The sequence below is a fragment of the Phlebotomus papatasi genome, chromosome 1 (genome assembly GCF_024763615.1).
Source record: "Phlebotomus papatasi isolate M1 chromosome 1, Ppap_2.1, whole genome shotgun sequence".
Taxonomy (NCBI): domain Eukaryota; kingdom Metazoa; phylum Arthropoda; class Insecta; order Diptera; family Psychodidae; genus Phlebotomus; species Phlebotomus papatasi.
In genome coordinates, this window is record NC_077222.1 from 57,830,984 (window position 1) to 57,849,841 (window position 18,858).

The 18,858-nt window shown below is 32.3% G+C and overlaps 2 protein-coding genes across 2 annotated transcripts in view; one reads left to right on the plus strand and one right to left on the minus strand.

Moving 5' to 3' along the window:
• Window positions 1-2,585, plus strand: part of LOC129808738 (Kv channel-interacting protein 1) — a 303,848-nt gene extending 301,263 nt beyond the window's left edge. The window contains exon 7 of the transcript XR_008752455.1: window positions 2,574-2,585. The gene's annotated coding sequence lies outside the window, so the exon portion shown is untranslated. The remainder of the gene's footprint in view (window positions 1-2,573) is intronic.
• The window catches only part of LOC129807949 (dentin sialophosphoprotein), a 29,380-nt gene extending 11,130 nt beyond the window's left edge, over window positions 1-18,250 (minus strand). The window contains exons 1-2 of the mRNA XM_055857572.1: window positions 17,748-18,250; window positions 2,925-3,308 (exon numbers count right to left, since the gene is read on the minus strand). Coding sequence (XP_055713547.1) covers window positions 2,925-3,274 — 350 coding nt within the window. The 5' untranslated portion in view covers window positions 3,275-3,308; window positions 17,748-18,250. The remainder of the gene's footprint in view (window positions 1-2,924; window positions 3,309-17,747) is intronic.
• Window positions 18,251-18,858: the final 608 nt, after the last annotated feature.

Genomic DNA, 18,858 nt, shown 5'->3' on the forward strand with positions numbered 1-18,858 from the left:
GCTTGATCAAGCAATTAATCGTCTTGTCTGATAAAGCCATAATTATTTTATACGTGAAATATTATGTAGGGGAAAGTGCCCATGCTTCGCACGTTCCCAAGCTTTACAATGACTAAATTTTTCCTATGTTTCTGAATAACTACGACTCCGCAATATATTTTAAAAACAAGACACTTTCCCCTAGTTTTTAAAATATAGATATAAATGAGTCACATTTATTGAAAACCATACAAAAAATTTAGTAGTTGTAAAGCTTCGGACCGTGTAAAGCATGGGCTCTTTCCCCTACAACTAATCGAAAATATTTATAGTGAACATTTTACAACGTTTGATAATTTTATTAAAAGTGAATTCAATTAATAAACGCTTAGCTTAAAAATATTAAAAGAAATGAAACAACATTTTTTATGGCTTAATCTGAACTTTGAATAAAAATAAAGACTAGGGTAAAGTGATACAAGTTGGACTGGGCTTTTTTTTTCTTGATAAATTTAGTACTTCATTTTTATTTGCATATTTTTAATGCTTTAGTTTTATAATTTGGTTCCTTGTGCTTAAAAACAAATTTTGTACTGTATTTATCAAGAAGAAAGCCATGTCCAACTTGTACCGTCGAATTGACCAACTTGTAACACTATGTCCACTATGTCCAACTTGTATCATTTTACAATATCCACTTGTCAATAGGGGAAAGTGGGGCACATTTGAATTGGGATATCTTTGAAAATTGAATTTTTCCTGCTATTTTTAAAAGGAATTAAGGTTTATCATAATATAATTTAGTATCACAATAAGTTTGTAAAGCTAAATAACATCATGGTAAGGTCAAGTTCTGTTTAAAAAGAGATGGCAAACCGTCTCAGCTTTGCGGAATGCTCGACCTTACGAGATAGAGCTATCCGTGAATTATTTTTTTAGACTGATCTTTTAGTGCTTACTGGTCTACTAGCGATTAAATTGATTGATAAATCACAAAAGCATTTCTCCAATTCAAAAATTAGTAAAGAAATGATCATTCTACCTGAATGTTCTGGCATGAGTTATAAGCGTACGGACAAAGAAAAAATTGTAAATACGAGAAAGATAAATCATATACGAATATTTAACTGATTTAAAGACCTTTCCAAAAAATCCAAATTCAACCAAATCGGTTGAAAAGTGGGCCCTCCTAAATATAGTTTAACTTTTTCCTTCAAAAATTCAAGATGGCGACTTTTTTATGTCATTAGGTATGTTTGCACGAAATGTTCATCTGGATTATCTCTATATCCGAAAATGAAAGAAATCGTCGGAGCCGTTTTCTAAATAACCAAAAAAAACATAGTTTTTGATGGTTTGGGGAAAGATGGGGGGGGGGGCGTCGGGAGATATTTTTTTTATTGGGGGTCACCGAAGACCGGAAGTGGATATCTTTTACCATTTAAGCTACAGAACGGTGAAAAGTTGAAAAAGTTGAACGGTGAAAAGTTTGAGTGCGAGCCGTAAAAATAAGACCATTTTTAAGCTGCCCCAATTCAAATGTGATCCATTTTCCCATAAATTTTTCTAATAAACCCAAATAAAGATATTAGAGTGTCATTAAGGGTATTGAAGAAAATGATACATGTTTTGTTTATAATACTAAACAAAAATAATTTTAACGTAAACTTATGTAAATTGACACTGCAAAAATGAAGAGTAAAAAATTAAATTTGGTCTGCAGTATAATAAATTTTTATCAGTAGGTGAAAGTTTTCAGATTTTGCACACATTCTGGCTTAGAACACAGCATATTATTCCCATTTTCCTTTAATAAATCAGACTTGTCTATGGCAATATATTTTAATAGATAGTAAGTCACACATTTCCTGAAAAATTAAGTTAAATTCATTAAATAAATATGGGAAAAATATAAAGTATTCGAAGACAAAGTGTATAAGAAACCAGAGAGCCTTCCCCTAGAACTTTATAAGAAGTGAAATTGTTATTGTAGTTTTGGAAAATAGAAAATGAAGAAAAAGTTTTATTTTACAATCGTCTTAAATGTAAAATAAATAAATTAAACCCATTTTCATTAAAAAATCCGTCAGTAAAATCCATAATTTGGATTTTACTGACAATTTATCTTTTGCGTAACCAATTTTAATTCTTTGCTACCCAAAATAATTTTTTTACTGACCAAAATATTTTATTATCAAATGCTTATTTGTTTTATGCAATTTTAATATGTAATTTCATTTAATATTTAAAAAGAAATATTATGAAACATATTCTGATTTCGTTTAGTGTTAAATTAAAAAGAAAATAAAAATATACCGTCTACAAAATTACCTTTTCAAGATTTTCCGTCATAAATTAGAACTTATTTTCATTTTCAATATCTCTAAGTACTCAAAATTGGATGACAATTTTGTACAATAGTTCTTAATGGGTTAATAATACGGAATATTCGAGACGTTTGAGTGTCTCTTTTGTCATACTTCGAGCCTAAATTTGATTAATTGATTTCAAATCTTTGATAATCGATTTTCATACTAGTCGGAATATTTATGTTTTTCCCACTTTTCAGCTCATTGACAGTAAAGTCGATTAAGATAATACAAAATCATAGATATGACGATATGAGTAATTTTGTGAAACGATTTTGAGTAGTATTTAAATTTTAAAGCAGTAGTTATTGCTTCGTTGCAACTTCGGTTCATTTTCGGCACTATATCTGTCATTATTCTGACAGATATTTTCAAAAGTTAGATTTTCAAAAAGTTCAACGTGTTATTCATGTTTTAACGCTCAAGTAAAAGTAAGGAAAAGTATTTTATAGATTTATTTCTAATTGGCGAGATCAACCACCCAACAGTGAAATCCAATTGCTTTAAGCGTCTTAGGATTTCACTGCTCATTAAATGATCTTTCTTTTTTTTCCGTCAGCGTGATTCTCTAATTACCTGCTCAAGTCAAAGGCAAATGGTTTGTCTGATTCGTTGGGTAATTCTTCCGTTGCACTTCCATTGACAATTTTCACCTTTTCCACCTCAACGCCACTCTCTGGGGCGTCCACCTTCGATGTTTGTGTGTCCGTTTTGTTCTCAGGTGAAACTGCATTTGTGACCATGGTAGTTTCTGTCGATGTACTCTGGGGCGATTGACTTGTGGTCTCCGGAGATGATGCATTTGCTGTGATTTCTCTTTTGATAGTAGCACCACTTACTAACACAGCCATCAAATGAACTATGACTAAAAGTGAGATCCATAGTGGATCACAATTACTTCTATGTCGATTGCGATGGATCATCATGTGTCACTATTTCGTCTCTGCATGCCAATGAGATCTGTAAAAAAAAGCCGGGTGGAATACAAATGATGTTAAATTCAATTTTGATTGTGACACATAACAATGTTTTGAATGATCCACTTTATTCATTAAAACTGAGGGTTCTCTTTATGTTAGTGCGCCTCTCTTGGCTCTGGGTAATCTTCCAAAGACGATGTTTTGCAATAATATAAGCCAAGGATTTTCATTCGAGCGACGCAATTTCAATTTAATTAGCTGAGATTGAACATTAGAAGTTGAAAAGAAGTAAATGTAAGGGATTTTTTGCGGATATGGTCACAGAGATTCCCCACTTTTTTTTTGCTTTCGAGCTATGTAGCATGACAATGAGTTTTCTTTTTTCTCTGTTTTTCAAAATAAAACAAGCAGAGAAGATTTGCAAAGTCCAGCCGTGATATACGGTGAATTTGTAAACATACAGCTCAAAATGATCATGAAAATTTTTGGGTGGTAAACAAAGACTATGGGTATTAAACTCTTGAACAAATATTTTAGCAAGCTAAAGGAGTATTTCTTGATAATTACATATTTAGCGGGGGAAATACTGAATTCGAAAAAGAGCGCTAGAGCGTCACTTTACGTGCAAAATCACCTTGATTGCCGTGACTTTGAACGATATTGATAGACGACTTGCGCCGCAGAAGATTTCAATTATTCACTGAAAAAGGAGGAGAGAAACTGCCATATTTCTCATTTATGCATATGAAATTTCATAGATACTGGAAATTTATTCAGGCTATAACTATACATGAAAATTGCCAACATTGCACGCTAACTTTGGCGAATCTTCCAATATCTGTTTGGAAGTGCTGAAGGTTGCTCCAATGTTCAGAAGGTTCTACAAATGTGGACATTTTGCTAGCGAAATTGATTTACATTGTTTTCAGAGTTAATTCCGTCTCACTGAATATCGTGGACAAATATGTAAATAAGTCCAATGGTGTGTATTCATGGGTGATTCATTAAAGTAAATTGATTGACTGGCTTTGAATTAAAAAGGAGATGGAATGAAAATTAAATTATGTCATAATGGCTTTTTTTGCCCAATGATATGCCCTCCTTATTGCGCCACAAAGGTGTCCCATATGGACTTTATTTTGCCAGAAAGCACACAAAGAACTTTTAAAATTATATTCTGTGCCATTATTTTCTTTCCTCTCTTAGGAAATTTATTTACGGAATTTCTGTGTTACGTCTTTTGTATATTTGCGTGATTAATAAATTAATATAGTTCGAGCATTCACCAGGAGAAAATGAGAGTTTGTAGTATTATAAATAGCAAAGTGTATGTACATAGAAAAATTATTATTCTCGAATGAAATCTCAGTTTCTTATCGCAATAATCTGGAGGCACAGATTACAAGTTACAAAATAGCTATAGTATGAGCAGGAGGGCAGATTTGTAAAGGCCAAATAATGTAATTTGAGCTGTAGCATTAAGATAATTTTATAGTAATAACTGCTAAATTTTAAACTTCTAATTATGATAATAGTAATAATTTTTATTTAAATTAACTTAATGGTAATTGATTAAATGAGATTCCAATACGTTTCACGCAAGAAAATTTCTGGAGAACTAATGCCATATAATCACATTTGCACATTAAAATTTTAATGTGAATCGCATTAATTGTCACTAGTGTGCATTCTAAATTGTGATTTGTATCTTTGAGTTACTTAATGTTTAGAATTTGATCTAGGGGAAACTGGGGCACCATTGAACACAGGGTAGCACTAAACACTGCGATTTTTTAATCAGATGTTAGACTTCAAAGGACAAAACTTACAGAAATTTATGGGCATTATAGGGATACTTGCACTATGCAACAAATTCACAACTTTTTTTGTTAACGGAGATCTCACATGGTACGTTTGATAGAGTCAAGTCCCCTGATTAAGAATCTGGTCTTGGTTTTGCTCCTATACGTAACAATTTTTTTTATTAATACTTTTATATTTTTTATGCTTTGCCTTACATTATCCGTTATATCTCAGGTTCTAGTGAACGGAACTTGAAAAGTGTGGGTGCGTTGGAAAGCTCATTAGTCGAGCTTCAATTTTGATTATTACAAAAAAACTTGTAAAACCACTCCTTCGGGGTGTAAAATTGAAGTTTATCTAAAAATTACCAAAAAAATGGTCCTAAAGTGAGGTTTTAAAAATTTGTATAAAATAAACTAAACAAAATATTAAAAATCCAATGATACCAGGTGATAGGCCACACTTAGAACTACAATTTTGTTCATCTAAGACATCGCGCTCCGATCACTCTAAATGCCTTATTTGTTGGTTTTTGTCATTTTCCAAAAATATGAAGTACCTATTTTAGAGCAAATTCCCTAAACATTTCTGAGAAAATATCTTTTAAAACTTATGTGAAACATACATAAATGTGGAGATTCTTCTTTGAATTGATCGGGGGACCATCAACATGATTTTCATTAATATCACTAATCAACATTCAACCGCGAGAAGAAACCCCTAAATTCATTTTAGAATGCTTTTTATGATAGATAGAAAACGCATCAGCGATCATTTCGCAAATATATTTCAATGACTTTAGATCGTACTTTCATTTAAAATTAGCCTCTACTAGAAATAGTATTAGATGGATGGATGGAAATAAATAGAAACAAAAATTGAATTACTTAAAGGAAAATTGGAAGCTTTTTAACGAGGGTTGATTGGGAATGTAAATGAAAATCATGTTGATGGTCCCCCGATCGATTCAAAGAAGAATCTCCACATTTATGTATGTTTCACATAAATTTTAAAAGATATTTTCTCAGAAATGTTTAGGGAATTTGCTCTAAAATAGGTACTTCATATTTTTGGAAAATGACAAAAACCAACAAATGAGGCATTTAGAGTGATCGGAGCGCGATGTCTCAGATGAACAAAATTGTAGTTCTAAGTGTGGCCTATCACATGGTATCATTGGATTTTTAATATTTTGTTTAGTTTATTTTATACAAATTTTTAAAACCTCACTTTAGGACCATTTTTTTGGTAATTTTTAGAGAAACTTCAATTTTACACCCCGAAGGAGTGGTTTTACAAGGTTTTTTGTAATAATCAAAATTGAAGCTCGACTAATGAGCTTTCCAACGCACCCACACTTTTCAAGTTCCGTTCACTAGAACCTGAGATATAACGGATAATGTAAGGCAAAGCAGAAAAAATATAAAAGTATTAATAAAAAAAATTGTTACGTATAGGAGCAAAACCAAGACCAGATTCTTAATCAGGGGACTTGACTCTATCAAACGTACCATGTGAGATCTCCGTTAAAAAAACCGTGTTGCATAGTGTTATTCAATGAAGAAATGGTAGAGATAGTCCAAGTAGTTTAGAAATAAAAATTAGTGTTTGATGCTACCCTGTGTTTGGTGGTACCCCAGTTTCCCCTATTTGTAAATGAAAAGGTGAACTTGGCCCGCAAAAATTGATTTAAATTGAATAGGAGCATTAATGGGATCTCCACATTATTTTTTATTGGTAAACGATGTTTTTATCAAAAAATAGCACAAACACTCAGTATTTTTGTCGTACCTAAGCCGAAATCTAAAGCCCGTATTAGGTTCCGGCTCTATGCTGCGAGCCCTGAAGAAATCCAGAGATCGCTGAATTCGATGTACGCGTAGTGTGATAAGTATTTTGAATTCTGCCAATGCACACTATTAAGTGATCTTCTGATTACATATTAAATACCTTAATACAATCGAGAAGCTAAATAGCTTTAATGGCTAGGTTCTCTTATACCCTATCTCTCTGTGAGCATACCCATATCCATCTTCCCGTTAAATGATCTACGCGCATATGTACCAATAAACATACAACCAATGAAGAGATTTTCCATTATTTTCATATCCTCAAGATTGAGATCGTCGCTAAGACGGCGGTTACCGCACAAGGATTGGGGAAGAAACAACAGAGATGACAAGAAAATCAAGTCAAAAGAATATTAAGTAATTCAAAGATATTAATTACACATTTAGACGCTCACCAGCGACAATTAATGTAAATCACATTAAAATTTTAATGTGGAAAGGGGATTTGAACATAGAAAACCTGTGTCACAGAGAGAGCGCTATTAATCAATTCACTGTGTGTCCAAGAAAATAAAGGATCCTTACAAAAATACTGTATTTATCCACATCGGACGAAACAATTTCTTTAAAATCAATAAAAAAAATGAGCTGATTTTATATTTAGAACTAAAATAAAATTGCACCAAAGTTATCTCAGAAAATACCCAGCTCTCCCCTATTTAATTGTCCATATTCAGCAACTGTTTTTCAAAAATCTTCCTCAAAGAAAAAAGTTAATTTTTGCTTGAAGCAATAAAGATAGAAGATCTTCTCGGATGATTGAGCTTTTTTACTTATTGCCACAAATAGCATTGATTTGATGTAACACTGTGGAATTTAACTAAAAAAGAAACACACACACAATCTTCATGCAACTGTTAATAATTCCCATATTGCGTGCAATAGAAAATCCTCCCCGTTTTATCTCACGACTATGAGTAATTCCATCAACAATTTTTATTTAATGTTGTATGAAAAGACAAACAAAAAACCAATAGATAAATCTAGATCCAGAGAGAAATTTAATTCAATGACGAATTCATCAAGAGGCGTTTCTTGTTGAATCAATACATCTGGTGTGTCTAAAATTGTATTACAGTCATTTCATTTTTCTTGTTATACAACAAAAATTCAATACATATTTGAATAATGAGTGAATTATTTGAGGAAAAATATTTAACCACTTTTCGATTTTTCAATTTCAACAATTCCTAAAATAGAAGTTCTTCCTCCGTAATTTTTATTTCACACGGAGAATATGTAAGGAAATTCACCTCTTTGTGCTTTTTTTTATTGCTGAAAAGTCAGCTTTTCTTTGGAATTTCAATACTTAAGCAGTTTCATTGACCTCACTTTTGTCACACTACTTGAGACTATTTAGGCACTTGATTGTGATGAAATAACTCAAGTACAATTTTGTGTAACAAGGTTAAATGTTTTGGACATACTACTTTATCACGTTCTGAAAGCCAAAGTTTTCTAAAAAAAAAAAATTACAGTTGCAAAAAAAGAGGCTAAATTGAAGACGTGAGATAGCATGAGGCTAGTAAAAACGTGGTAAAGGGTTTTCATACTTTATAGTTATCTTGAGTGTCAATAAAATTCTTCGTAATAAATCTGAAATTGTGCTTAATCCGCCATTCTAATAGAATAATAAAAACCATACTCTAAAAACTCCATTTCGCAATACCTGTTAGATAAACATTAAAATCATTTACTCCGACTACACTGAATACATTAGTTCATACGAACAACACTCCAAGAAATTGCTAATTTAAAATCGTAAGACCAGCCAATAAAAAGTGCCTTCATGCACAATAAGATACCAAATTGCATAGAAAGTACCAGGTTTTTATTAAGTCAAACGAGATTTAAAAGGAGTGGCGAAGTGGCTAATACTTCATAATAATGCTCAAACTCTAGAATAAAATTCTTTCTTGCCCTGCACGTAAAGTTAAGTTAGTAATGAAGGAGGTCGAGCACTTCTTGTAATCATGTCCCTTTGAGTTTACTAATCTATACAACATATAATTGATATATAATTATTGCGAAAATATAAAAAAAAATCAGAATAATTTTTCCGATCTGGATTCGTAAGTGGCAAAAAAAATCTTTTAAAATAATGTCATATCACTATCGGCTGAGAAACATGGTCCAAAGATCGCGTTAATGTACTTTCAATCGAGGATTTATGTGAATTATATATGAGAATCAATTAAATTTGTTGCTATTTAAGATTTCGAGTCCTCGGGAAATGTGATAAACCTCTAGTTTAATGCCTTAGGCACACTTACGACTTAAACCGCGAGACGGCTTACCGTTATTAAAATCAAAATTATGATTATATCAAATTCCCATCAGTTTTCCACTAACTAAGCCGTATCTTGGCTTAAGCCGATAGACGGATTAGTCAAAAATTGATGGAAATGAGCTGGCTCTCGACTTAAGTCATAAGTGAATCTAGGGCATAAAGACGGCTTTATTACATCTTAGGTCGAAATATTTATATTAAAGGAAGTAAAGGAATGTCTTGAAGCTTCAGATGATGCTAGCTAGTTTCTAACTATTTGACTTTTTTCTGTTCCTTAATGAATTATAAGAAATGCATATAAACTGTGTAATGGACATTAAGTCTAGGTAAGCCTATATACACGTAACCAAAAATGATTTAAGTCTTTAATTCCGAATGCTACACTGGTATCACCCTTGCTCATTATAATTTTAATTCGATTCATATTATTGTTTAAACGGACCTAAAACATAAATAGGTATGTTTTCACTTTAAAAATTAATGATAATCTCTATAATTTTTTGCTTGAATGCTATAGGGGAACTGACTAAATTTCGGCATAATTGCATGTAAGCACCAAAATCCTCCTCAAAGACCAAAGAGTTTTGAAATTCTGAAATTTGAGTTTTTGAGTTTGAATTTTTTTGGTTTTTCTTTTTCAAGAATAACTTTTGGAATGTTGTAGGTAGTTTATCGTTTTTGTTTTTTCTAAAAATATTTTTAATACATTTTACAATGAATAAAATTATAGACATTGCTTAAAATTTGGAATATTGAAAAGTAAAGGCAGTGGCGAATATTGCAAACTAGGCGAAATTTGGTACAGGTTTTCGAATTGAATTTTTGCGGGCCAAGTCCACCTTTTCGTTAATAAATAGCCAAAGTCTAAATATTAAATGATTGACACATTTAAACGTTTAACTTTAGCGACAAGTAAGCATTAAATCTTTAATGGGAAAATGCGGTAACACTGTTAGACTTACAAGAAACAGTTTTTTTTTTATATGAAAGACTCACGTTCACAATCTTGCACCGTTCAATGTTGAGTTTAGATGACAAAGAGTCACACAGTATATATTGGTCCCCCTCAGTAGAGTTCGAGAAATAAAAAAAAATCATCTCTGCTCATTCTCTGATTCACGTGTAAGGTGTTTAATTTTCTAAGAATTGATTTGTTAAGATTTTAAATATTTCTGCATATTGCGCATTTTTCCGCGTATTTCTTAAGAATATTCCATGTAATCAATGAAATGATAGTTCTTGAATACTAAAAGCGCGAATAAATTAAATTGCTGGATCTTCGACAATGAATGTTGGCGTGTCTGAGTCAACTTGTTCGCAGGTTCATTTAACAATTCCATATTGCAGGTATACTGTCGCCCCCAAAAACTTTCCGATAACGCTATTTACCCTCTAGGTCGTACAGTGGCTCATGCATCAAGGTGAAATACGATGTATTTTTTGAACTACACTAAAATAGGCATAAATGATGACAATGAACTGAATTTTATTGTTGTATTCCGTGCCCTAAACAGAAATAAAATCAAAGGTAATCACTCAAAGACACCGCGCTTAGTTCATTTGGAAGCACAAATCTGAAGTCTGAGTTATTGTGTGTTTAGTTGAAATTGTACATTTCCTCTCACCATAATTCACCAGAACATTAATGACAAAAGCTATTCTGTGTTCTTGTTGCACTCAAAAGATTCTTCTTCTTGAGAGTGCAGCTGCACCATTATATGCAAACTGCACGGAAAACTGTAAATATCGACTTGCCTAACAGTTGATGACGATCGTTGTTTTATGAAGATTTGGATGATGGTTGAGAATTTCTAGAGCATGACCTGCATTCTTATAAAGACGGTGTTGAGAGGAAGACAAGAATAAGAAGGATTTCTTGCACACAAAATTTATGTCTTTTGATGTAATTTCATGACCCATTTCATGCCCTCTTGTATAACAGCATTCTGTTAGAGAAACTTTGTGTCCACATACAAAATCAACAATTGTGCCAAGCTTCTTTTTTTTGCCTTGCTTCAACATCAGAGTAAATACTTTAATTTGCATTAGATATGGTATTAGGAGAAATAGTGTAGAAAAAGATACTATTCTGAGACACTTTACAATGGCAAAATATTGCTGTTTTCACCGACAAACAACGGAGAAATTCAAATTAAGGTGTTCCGCAGGTAATACCATCTTTTTGGGGCAAAAACATTCACAAAGTAGAACCCATTCTTTTCTTTTTTTGAACATTAAATACAATGCAATGTACTGGCTAAATTCTATTTCCTACATAAATCTACGTACATATTTTATTCTGATTTTTAAGAGTAAGAACAAAGCGTTTTCCAATAATTCAATAGATTTTTCAGATTCTTGGGAATGGTTTTCAGGCTTCTCACGCTTTGGCTTCGAAAACTTAATATTTTCCCATTTTTCTTTAATTAATCTGACCTAAAAGTAGCTAATATATTTTAATAGCCAGTCTCAAGTCACACATTTCCTGAAAAAATAGGTCAAATGGGAAAAATATGAAAAGTTACACGCCAGAGTGTGAACGAAGTGTGAAAGCCTTCCTCAAGCTAAACTTCCAAGACTTAAAAAAAAGCTTCCGGAGAAAGTCTGTCCTCATCAAAATGTTCAAATGCTTTTAATCTTTCAGTAGATCTTTGCAATCAAATAAACATGTTTTCATTCTTTAAATCTTTAAGTTATAAGGACAACTTTGTAATCTAAACATTGATACACTTTTTGTGAATCTCCCGGAATCATGCAAAATATTTGAAAGCTAAGTACTAAGATTTTTTAAATCGGAGAAGTTCTTTCTTATAGTGAGTACCTTATTGGGGACCTAAACCTTTTAAAAAGGTATGATTAAATAAAATAGGTTTGCTAGATAAATAACGGTCCGAAAAGAGTTAGGGATCAGTGGGTTACCAGTAACACACTTGTCCATAAAGAATTAAGGTATCAAAGATAAAGAATAAGAGGTTAAATGCATTGATGCCTTAAAAATTCCCTCAATTTGATCCTTTGAAAAAATCACCATTTTTAGCGCACATTTCAGGAGAAACAGTCCTAGATAATTAACTAAAACCTTGAACATATAACTTTCTGCCTGGAGAGATAACTTAGAATCATTTTGCCTTTAAGGCACAATAAATACCTTAGTTTGGCATGTTTTCTTTTTGCTCGAAGTTAGTTTTGACTTGAATAGTTTTTGGGGACGAAGAACAGGATTTTGAAGCTAGCTTTGATATCAAGAATCCCTCTATGTATAAGAGAAGAAATTGTGCTCAGAATATCAAACTGATACATATAGGAAATTAAAATTACGATATTTTTTTCATTTAATATATTCGAAAAGTTTTAAAAATATTACTTGTTGTTTAATTCAGGAAGTTCTTCCTCAAAGGTATTCATTTCAATTTAAAAATGAGCCTGATTTTTTTACTAGCGTGTATAAAAAATAATAAATGAGTTTTACTTCCGAAATGGTTATTTTGTTAGGATATAGTAGCTGGTAATTATTACAAATTTCCGTTAAGAATTGATCATCATTCGGATGAGATTTCTCACCTTCAAAATGAACGAATATACTAAATAAGACTTTGTTTCACGGGGAAATCCAATGAAACCGGAAGAATATCGTATAATTATTAGTTATGTGACAGAAATATAAGTATCTCTCTGTAACGAGTTGAAAAGAAATGCTAAATAGACAAGATATCTTCATAAAATATGGGACAGCAAAACCCAATAACAATGTACAATAAATTCTATAGAGATCTGTTAGAATACATATAGAATCGATTATTGAGGACAATTGAAATTAACATAAAACACAAAGAATGTATTGAGAATTTTCTACGGGTTTGGCGAAAAACGATGAGAATAGCAATAATTTGGCTAGAACAGCAATTTTCACAGAAGAAAAAAAAGCGCTTCTACAAGAACAAATTGAGAGAGGAGTTTAATGACCACACTTGGTGTAATGTTTAGCACATATGGCACTATTATTAGACAATGATATTACGTTATTTTCTCTTCCCTTGAGAGATATATGACTCCATGTAATTGAGAAATTAATTGTAATTGAAATTTTGCGTATAATTGGCATGACTTTAATTGCATTACATGCACCTCTGAGAGAGAAGGAAAAAAAGTAAGTTTTTTTTTTCTTACTGAAGAAAGGTCTTTACATAAAATCTGAATAAAAGTAAAAATACAAATAAATTTCATACAGCACACACCATTATTCTCCCATGGGAAGACGGCAAAACCGTATGGCTTTGTAGTATTGTTATATATACATATATTGTTGAGTTGGAGAGGAAACAAATGTGATATTCAGACAAATTGTTGAGCACCCAGACGGTGAGATATATATTACCGGGAAAAGAATAACAATAATTGTGTGATTTATTCAACAAATAGTATGGCACATACTCGTGGCACTTATTTGCTCATAATTGTACATAAAGTAGGAGGGAGAGAAAAAAAATATTTTTCTGATAAGCATATGCTTTCGATTATTCCCACGCTTCATCATCTGGAAAATGCTTGATGATTTGCACACCGTGAAAAAAAAGCCCGTATAGACATAAAAGATATGAGTGACTCATTTCGTCGTTTCACAATGCTCTAACTTTTGGGTAAATTGTAAAAAAAAGTGTCGAAAAATCCATGAAGTTTCACCTCTCACAGAACATTCACACTTTCGCGACATTCACACTCTTTCTCCCAATGAGATCACAATATATAAAGTACGTGCTCTCGTTGATAAGACAACAAATTGATAACTTCAAGAGTTGAATAAATTATTCCTAATGTTTGCATTTTTTTCCAACTCACGTCACTTAGAACTTTCATCCATATGAATAAATATTGGGTCAAGTATTTAAGTCTTCAATCAAGTATTTAATTTTTAGTTTTTTTTGCTGCTCACCCTCATCAATTTTGGGTCACATGTTTCACCTCCCGCTGATCCACATATTGTATCAAAAATGTTATTCGGAATTTCTCTAACTGTTCTCTCAAGCACTATCGAGGCGAAAATATTATTAGCAGCAAGAAATATATCCCCAATTCGAGCCCACAAGACTGGTAAAACAGCTCTATAAGATTTTTCTCTGCCACTGCTCTAAACATCATTGAACATAACAGGTGCTATTAATAAGTCAAATCATACAAAATATGAAACATTGCCTGTTTTATTCTCTATTTTCAAGATAGCGCACTTTACTAAAAGATCGTTTATCACTTTTCAGCTTTCATTGCTTTCATGTTACAAACATTTTATCGAAGGTTCTTGTACACAGTAAAAAAGAGGGAAATTGGAATTGTAAAGTTTAGTTTAATTTTTTTTAATTAAAAAAAAGGGCTTTGTAAATTTTTCAATCGTTTAGTTTAACCCTTTATTCATAAGTTACACGATGGGTTGATGGTAGGGCGCTCACTATATTGCAAATGTTTCGCGTTCCAATCAACTTTCCACATTTTAAGATGTTCTAATTCTTATCGTTTTCAATTGAATTATACGGGCTTCAAACCTAAGGCTTAGCCATATGGCTTAACTGCTCTAATTCCTTATCTCAAAAAGCTATCAAATTGATCGCTATTTAGGAATTAGAGACCTTCGGGAACTGCGCTAAACCTGTAGTCTGAAGACCGCTTTACTAATTACACTGTTACTAATTCCAGAGGTACAGGACATCCTTCTATACTTAGCAAATATAGCAAAAATTTCGCTGTAACGGAGGGTGGGGCAGTTTCACACATGCATTACTTTCGAAAATACACATGCATTTTTTGGGTAATAAATGATTATCTATGAATTGCGCTATATAATTTTAGATAGCCAATATCCAAAAGAAACTAGCGCGGTTTACTTTATTTGAATATGGCTAATATTCGTTTAGCAAATTACTCTTGAAAAAAGTTTATTTGCATGAAACTGCCCCATCCTCCACTATTACGGGCTTTCGTATTAGAAATTAATATCCAATTGTGATTAAGATATTTTGAAAATATCTGAATAATTCAACTTTTTTCCATATTCCTTGTTTAAATCCCATAAAACTTTAAATATTTAACCCTTTAACGACGAGACACTTTTTACGAACTCAAAATCAACAATAAAAATTAAACTGAGAACATAGTCTATCATAAGTCTTATGCCCTAGACACACTTACGACTTAAGCCGAGAGACGACTTAGTAGAAAATGATGTAAATGTAGTTTAACCATTATTTCAAATATAATTACGCTAAGCCGTCTCTCGGCTAATCCTCATGTCTGTCAAGGCCCTTACATTTAACCTTGGAAAGTCCAACAGAGTCTGATTCGGTGTATTTTGTGCATCTATGAACGATAGGGACAAAAATAGCCCAAAAATTTAAGTAATTTTTTTGACAATACCAATGAATAATATTTTTCGCTTTAATGAAAAATATTACGTATGAGTATTGTAGTTTTTTATTGCCAAAAGGGTTTTGCTTATAAAGAAAACTGGAAGTATAAAAAATATATAAAATCAATTATGAATTTGAGAATTTAAAAATTCGCCATTTTTGAGCTTAAATATTTACTACATAGCAAATAGTTAGAGACTTGCAAAAAATATTCTAGATTCGTTCAACCTTCTACTTTACAATTATGTACAGGCATAGGAAAAAAATAATTTTAGGTGGTCAGGAAAAATTATTTTCTTTTTGGGACACCGGTGTTCCAATCGTCCTTAAAGGGTTAAGCGTGTTCATGAAGGCTGTGGTTAGAATTTGATGCTTCAGGCTCTCATATCTGGGAATATTAAATTTTAAAATTTCCGGCTTGTTACAGTGTTCCCCAAGCTCCCCTATGTACTAAAAAATCCTTAAAGATATTTTCAATTTCTGCCTGAATATCTAGGAAATTGAAAAAAACAAAAAAATATTAAATATTCCAAGTTAGAAGCATCAGAGAGAGAACACAAGACTTTTAACGTTTAATAAATGTCTAATCTAATTCATGCCTGTACTAAATTTACTTTAATATGGCAGTTGTTAAGTCCGATATGAAAATGACAGATAAAATGATGTGAATGCGGATTTTTTTTAAATTGACGAGTATTTGACAGCTGTTATTCTAATATCGGAGAAATTATTGCACCACGTTTGAAGTTCGAAATTAGGATCTGCATATTTAATCTCGGCATGTACTAAAATGATTCCAAAGAGAAACTCTAATTTTTTACAAAAACTAATCGAAATTGGAAAGCTAAAATTTATAAAAATTACGTTTTGTGAATACCAAAAACTTAAGAGTGATCTTTTAGAGATCCGTAAAAATTGTTTTTTTTTAGAACAAGTCAAATATTAAGCAAAATTAATTGATAGAATAAAACATTTATAATCCATTTGATTTTCTGATTGGTTAAAATTTTGAATTCTTTCAAGCTCTATGTAATTAGAAAACATTTTTTGGCAAATTTTAATAAACTCTTTAACACATCTTTAATTAATTGAAATTATAATGCTTTCTAATTAAATTAAACTAAGGCGATTTAATCATGGAGGTGATATATGATTACTGTGCTATAAGTTTATCGATAAAATAAAAAGTAGGAGTTTTATTTGGTCAATGAACTCTTATGGAGGCTAATCTTGTGAGATGCCGTCAGATATTCCTAAAAAAAATTATGACTAAATCGAAAATGATTGTGAAGATGACGAAAACTGATTTTAAATTCAACTTTGAGACACTTGTCCGGAAATTTTTCTAAAATTCACCAAATCGATACAAACTAATGTTCTTTTACAAGATCTGACCCCCTTTTCGACAACCTTTTTCTTCCAGTGTTTTCGCCTATCGAGTATAAAGTAACTTTATGACGACAATTAGTGTGAACTTCATAAATGTACTTTATCGGCTTTCTTGCGACTTTTTAAATGCAAATCAATCAAAACTTTATTGCAAGAAGTGATAAACTTGAAACAAGTTTTTGAAGGTCTTTCGGTTAACATGCTAATCATCGTTTTTTGGCTCTCCCTCGAATATTTTTGGACATGAGTCCTCGTTTTTTCCAGTGAATCCATTTGTAAGTGGCATTCTTTTGCCCAAAAAGCGTTAAATGGGATTGTGGTTTTTTTTTACATGCAATTGTCTTTGCTTTGTTTAGATTTAAAATATTTGTTGGGGCTATTGCTCAACAATTTAAGAGAGGGGAAATAGTGTGCAAAAATTTTGCAATATTGTTTGATGCTCTTATAGAGTAACATTTAATAAATAATTCTGATTTTGTGCGATTCAGGAAGTTTCAGTATACACCTCGAAGGTGCTTACATAAAATGTCTGATTCACATATACACAGATGGAGTATTTGTTGGTCAATTCATCTACCTTTTTCTATACCTTGGCGTGTGTGTTGAATTTGAGAAATACCTGTGCACACACAACCTCAAGAGCACGGAGATGTGTGGATGGATTGAACTGTTTTTTACGTAAAACACTTGGTGCGTTATGTACGGAAAAATCAGGCTATTTAGTTAGAGAGTCACTATGTCAGATAAACTACCTTCAATTGATGTTGGTGCTCCAACGGATGGTTGTTTCAAAATGCAGGATCGGCTGCAACTCCCGGATCCTAGAAATCTAGCTTCATCGTAATAATTGAGTTTGTGGCTAAAATGTTGAGTATCCAAAAGTGAACGTGATGACGTGCTGTGTTAATTTTCACAGAAAGATCCCCCCAATTAATATAAATTTTTAGCACAATACACTTTACTTCGTTATCACACTAATTCACTGTCCAATTCGGGGATCTGTTGGGGGCACAATTTATGGGGTAAATTGGAGTCTATTGTCACTTCGAGAGGGATTTATTCACGGAGAACACACAACCGAATACCTTGCCAGTTACTGTCCAATTGAGCCACTCACTGGAAAATGAACTGTTGAACACTATTGGGCTCTCTCTCTGTTCACCTTCTCCCCACACACTGGAGTCTCACTACAAATGGAGCTCATATGAGAGTACTATTCATTCAAACTCACTACCCAAGTTCCTATCTCTCACTCTCCCAGTATTCACCAGCTTCGATGGTTTCTCTCCCAAAAACTCCCACTCCGAAAACTTGAGGAGCAATCATGCTCCCCAGAGAATGCTTAAGAGCAAAAGAGATCGCTCTATTTGGCACTAGCTTTTTTATAGCAAAGAAAAAGGCAATTTCTCCAACTGAAATTTAAAAAAAAACTTGCAAAAAGCTGCAGCGGAAACAAGAAATCCTGGACACAATTGCAACTTCGCATCTTCCTAATTTCACGGCAAACTTCCTCCCAATTGCGACTCCCAAGGGGATGTAATAAAATTAAAATTGCTTCTTACCAGACCAAAACGAAAGAGAAAATATATTGAGCGGCAAATGCTGGAATATAAGGCAATTTTCTTGGAGCTTATAATAAAAATTGTGAGAAATACTATAAAAAGTCTGCGGTATCAATTAAAGGAGCAAAGCGTAACTATAAATGAGGAATAATTAGTGAAATTTAACGTATGACTCGATGAAAGAGGATGCTCAATTTGATGTCCGGTATAATGGTCTTGTGCTTTTGGTGTTTCTGGGTGACACCAAACAATCAACCACTATTAAATTGCAATGTCTCTTTTTGACTCTTGAATTTTCCTC